Source organism: Buceros rhinoceros, unplaced genomic scaffold (genome assembly GCF_000710305.1).
Source record: "Buceros rhinoceros silvestris isolate BGI_N320 unplaced genomic scaffold, ASM71030v1 scaffold15657, whole genome shotgun sequence".
In the NCBI taxonomy this organism is placed as follows: domain Eukaryota; kingdom Metazoa; phylum Chordata; class Aves; order Bucerotiformes; family Bucerotidae; genus Buceros; species Buceros rhinoceros.
This window is the reverse complement of record NW_010424144.1, coordinates 51055-55865: the sequence shown is the minus strand read 5'-3', so window position 1 is coordinate 55865 and position 4811 is coordinate 51055. Positions and strand designations below refer to the sequence as shown.

The window sequence follows — 4811 nt, the reverse complement described above, 5'->3', positions numbered from 1 at the left end:
CGACGGGGACTCCGTCTCCGTCCACAGTCCGTCCCCAACCGGGACAATGTGTTACAAACTTTTTTCTTATTTCTTTGTTGAACAGGTTTTTTAATCTTTAAAAAGGAAATCCAGCCTGTTTAAGATAATGGGCAAAAAAATAGGAATTGCTGAGTAAAGGAGGACTTTTCTTTTAAATAACATGCTCTTTCTAGGGACCACAAGGCTGTTGGAAGACGACCTTTTGACAAGATGGCCACTCTTCTTGCCTATCTGGGTCCTCCTGAGCACAAACCCGTGGCAGATACCCACTGGTCCAGTTTGAATCTCACTAGTTCCAAATTTGAAGAGTTTATGACAAGGTAATGAGGTTGTGGTAGAGGGGCACGCGCTGGGGGTTTCTAAACTTTAGCGTGTCAGGCAGCGTAAGAGGTTACTGACCGCAGCTCTCGGTTTGGAGGGGAGTATGAAAAGCTGGGTCTACACACACCGTTTAGGTTTCTGGGTAGATTTTAATTTTAATTTAAGACCTTTAACAAAGGTTCAAGGTTGTGTTCAAGATTAAAGATGCAAATAAGGAGTGTTTCGGATTTTGAAATTTTTTATTTGGAAGGCAGTTGTGAAAAGCTGGTTTCAATGCTTTTTAGGCATCAAGTCCATGAAAAAGAGGAGTTCAAAGCACTGAAAACATTAAATATTTTCTACCAAGCTGGGACATCGAAAGCTGGCAATCCTGTTTTCTACTACATTGCTCGGCGGTAAGGAATCTTTCACCTTCCCTGTCTATAATAAATGTGTCAAATCTAAAGTATCAGGTGTATATGAGAAAGGGTCACCAAGTTTGTAACAAACAAGAATCTGAAAGCAGCCAAGTTTTGGTGACAATATTTTTTAATTGAGTTGTTTCCTTAATCAGAATTATCGTAGTTTTTTCCACCCAGGGGTTATGCGAGTATCTGTGGAAAAATACCTAAAATTTAAAATATTTTTTTTTTTTATTTTTCACTGTCTCAAGTCAGCTACACCTACAGTACATTACTGATAACCCTTTATCAGTGACTTTATTATCTTCATTTTCTGAAATATGAGTAACAAGCTAGAACATGGGAAAAATGTCTCAAAATCATCCTGTATCCCATTTTAAAGAGTAATATAATTCACAAATAGTCAAGACCGTGATGTGGCGTCAGTTTCATTATGTTCTAAATGTCAATAATACCAAGTTTTTGGAAATGATTGAGATCTCTGGAAATACGCTAACAGAGTAAGAATAGCAGATGTTCCCATGTGAACTTTGCAAAGCAGTTTTTCCAATAAGGCAAATTTTGACAGTTTTAAGTCTTCCCTACTCTGGAAGATAGTGGTTGATAACGATGAGTAACATATGCTGCAGTACTGCAGAATTTGGGAAGAATATCCCAAGATCAGTATTAGTCAGTTTATGGTCAAATAAGTCACAATTCTCTCTTAAAAAAACCAAAAAACCAAAAACAACAAAAAACAGACCAAAAAACAAACCTAGTTTTATTTCAGTTAATGTTCACAGCTGTAAAGCTGCAACTAGAGTGAGAATATAACTGAAACTTGATATTTTAGTCGAGTTATGAAGTAACTGCACAGTGAAATCCATGGAGGATGGCATGATCCAAACCATTTCCATACTAATTGCACCCATTACTGAAAGTCGTTTTAAGAAAAGGGAAATCGCTGTGCTGATAACCGGGGGCAGTCCACGACAGGACTGTAAAGATGAGAGTAGAGCTCTTGTACCTGTTCTCTGTGCTGTGGTGTTGGTGCCTCTGCTTTTGGTAATGGTGGTGCTGGTGCGGCGTTGGCTGGCAGCAGTGGAACTGCTGGGTTTGGCGCTGCTGTGTGGAGTGCTGCCGAGCTCTGTGAAGTTCTCACCACACTGGCGGTGGTTGAGGGAGTCCTGATGTCAGCGTGGCATTTACAGCTGCTGGCAGATCCTCTCTGGATGTTTGTGGTGGGATTATTGCCCAAGCATTTTGTGCCACTGGGGCCATTGGGTTTGCTGCTGCTGCCAGGATGTTTTTTTGCTGGTGCTGCTGGTGTTAGCTAAGTTCATCCAGTGCTGGTAAAGTTCATGTGGTTGCTTCTGTCGCTTGTTTGTGATGCCAGGGAGCTGCTTGCTGGTGGTACCCTGGCTGCTGCTTTGCTGGTCTGTGCATGGTTAGGAGTGGTTGAGGTCCCCAGGGAGCTCTTGCTTGAGGTGCTTGTTGGGGTGAAGCTGCGCAGAGAGCTGTTGATGGTGGTGCCAGCTTTGCTGACCATTGTGTGCCCCTTGCTGGCGGTGGCACTGCTGCTTGTGGTGCCGTTGGTAGCAGTTTCGCTGCTTGTGCCACTTCCAGTAAAAAGAGTCATCGTGATCTGAGGAGGTGTCAACAGTGGTGAACCTTCTGCAAACCTCTGAGTTCGTGTAAGCCATGAAAACAAGCAGAGGAAACCACTTCTCTAGCAGTATCTTCTGTATCTTATCTTCAGTTTAAATAGCCGGTCCTTGTTTGAAAACAAGGCATTCAACTTTACCTATTTCTAATGACAGTCATACTCAACAGACCTGTAGGATGTTTTCCAGTTAATTAACATTTTAGGTCCTTAATTTTATTATCGTGGTTTTCAGTAGTGCTTTTTGCCCTGTAGATTGAGTTACAAACTTGCTTTCCTGGAAAATCTGTGCTTGGTGGAATGTCAGTAGATTTTTGAAGAATAAATCGTGTGTTACGTTCAGGCCTCTTCTGATCCAGCTGTACTGCTGTCATGAGAAAAGACTTATGAAAATTCAGGAATAAAAATGGATGTTTGGAAACGCAAATTCTCTCCCGGTTGTTGTGTTTATTCACTGTTGCAATGGAGTAAACTGGAAAAATCATCAGACTGTTGAAATTAGAAGGATCATCTGGAGTAATTTTATCTGCCCACTCCCACGTGCGTTTCCCTCCTCCCCTCAATTCCATCAAAGTAATTTCAGAAACTGTTTTTCTGAGACTCATGCAAGTGTATATCACGAGACAAAATGCCTGCTTTTTAGCATTAAAAAAAGGTACAATATATACTTTCAGGAATACTTGAACTTTTTAAGACATCCTCCTTTTCTAAGGCAGACGTTGGCATGGTGGTGTTTCCCCCACATCTTTCCTGAGTTATGTTGAATATACAACAGCAAAAGTTTTAATATATTAATAATAAAAGCTTTGTCGTGCCCTCGGACGGTTAATTTTACTATGTGAGAGCTTGATTAAAAGCTATGTCTTCTCCCTTGAAGGGAACTTAAGAGAGCTTGAGAGCTTAATTTGGAGTGGGAGGATGGTATTTCAGCATCTGCTTCAGCAGTGTGGAATCTTTTGCATGCTCAACAGAAGGACTGGGTTGCAGTTCACTGGGAAAAAGGATGTTGACTAGTTCTCTTCAGAAGTAAACTGGCGTTTCTCACAGTGATCCGGGTTGTTTTCCTTTGTCAGCCACTTAAACGCCAGTGTCAGGAAGCCTTGTGGGAAAGGACGATTTGCAGCGCTGGAGCTGGCGTGAACTCGCGCGCTCCAGGCACAGGGCGTTCAGCAGCGAGGGTGCCGCTGCTCTGTGAGGAGAGGTTTGCTGTGGTTGGACTGGAGGGCCTCTGCTCCGCTCCTGCTTGGAGTGGAGCGACCAGCTGATGGACTGGCGGTGCTGACTGACAGAAAGGGCTGGCCTGCGGAAAGCTGCTGTGCTCCCCACCACCTCCCTCTTTTTTTTTCTTTTTTTTGTATTTGGGGAGGTTTGTTTTGGTGGTGTGGGGTTGGGGTTTTTTGTTGTTGTTGTTTGGTTTTTAAAGGAAGATCCCAGATGTTTAAGACCCTTCCATACACGGTCTTTTGAATTCTCTTTAAAAAATTCTCTGTTTTCTTGGCATATTTTTCTCCTCCAGTTTTTTCTATTAGACACTTTTTTATTTAATGTCAAGTAAAATAAAATACCTGCATTGTTATCTGGTCCTGTTCAGACAAGAAATGAGGCATACAAATGCCAAGAATCACGATAACCTGTCTTCAACACGTTTACTGGGTCTGGCAGCGATCCAAGCTGTCCCTCTGTACTCTCTGAAGACTTGACGCGCAGCATGTTTTCTTCATTTGCAGAACAACAAATGGTTATTTCATCTGTAAAGAAAGAATTTCTGGAAATAAATTGATACCAAAGTGTGCAACGCATGCTTGCCAGGCCTAGATCACTTACCTTCCTTTTCTGTGAAACAGAAAAAGGTAATTATCCACGGCCGGCTGCCTGACCCGTGGTGCCGTATCTGTCAGGACGTTAACAGGGCGAGTGGTTATGGCCGACTCGCGGGTTCATGTGGGAGTGATCGCAGCAAAAAGATGTTGTTGTTTAAATGCTACAAGCTACCTCAGTATTTGGAGCTGAGGCCTGCAAAGTGTTGTAAATGGAAATGATCTAGTGGCTCTTTTGTGCTTATTTTAGTATTTGGAACCTTGACATTTTACTGTTAGCAGGCCCAAGGTGTGGTGACGGTGTCAGCGTGCTGTTAAGATGTTGGTGAGTAGAAGGGAAGTCAGGATTGGTGCGTGTTTTACAGGAGTTTGGCGAGGTACTTGGTAACTACTCCCTGGAACTTGATTGTACCCATCCAGGAATGCAAGAATGACGCTGGTGACGCGTTTACAAAGCTGTGTCATCTGCCACTCAGCCTGGGTATGGGTCCGCCACTGTAGCTGTGTGTTCCTCTACGTGAGCGAGGCGTGCAGTAGGAGGGAGGAGGAGTGATGGGACCTGTTGGTCACGGGGCTGCCTTCTGCAGACTGTCTCACCCAGTGCGGGTG

The 4811-nt window shown here is 43.3% G+C and overlaps 1 protein-coding gene across 1 annotated transcript in view; it reads left to right on the top strand.

Annotated features, from left to right (window-relative positions):
* Positions 1-194: 194 nt before the first annotated feature.
* Positions 195-4811, top strand: part of NF1 (neurofibromin 1) — a gene marked incomplete at its 5' end in the record, with an annotated part of 45554 nt that continues 40937 nt past the window's right edge. Inside the window, 2 exons of the mRNA XM_010140687.1 lie at positions 195-341; positions 627-737. Coding sequence (XP_010138989.1) covers positions 195-341; positions 627-737 — 258 coding nt within the window. The remainder of the gene's footprint in view (positions 342-626; positions 738-4811) is intronic.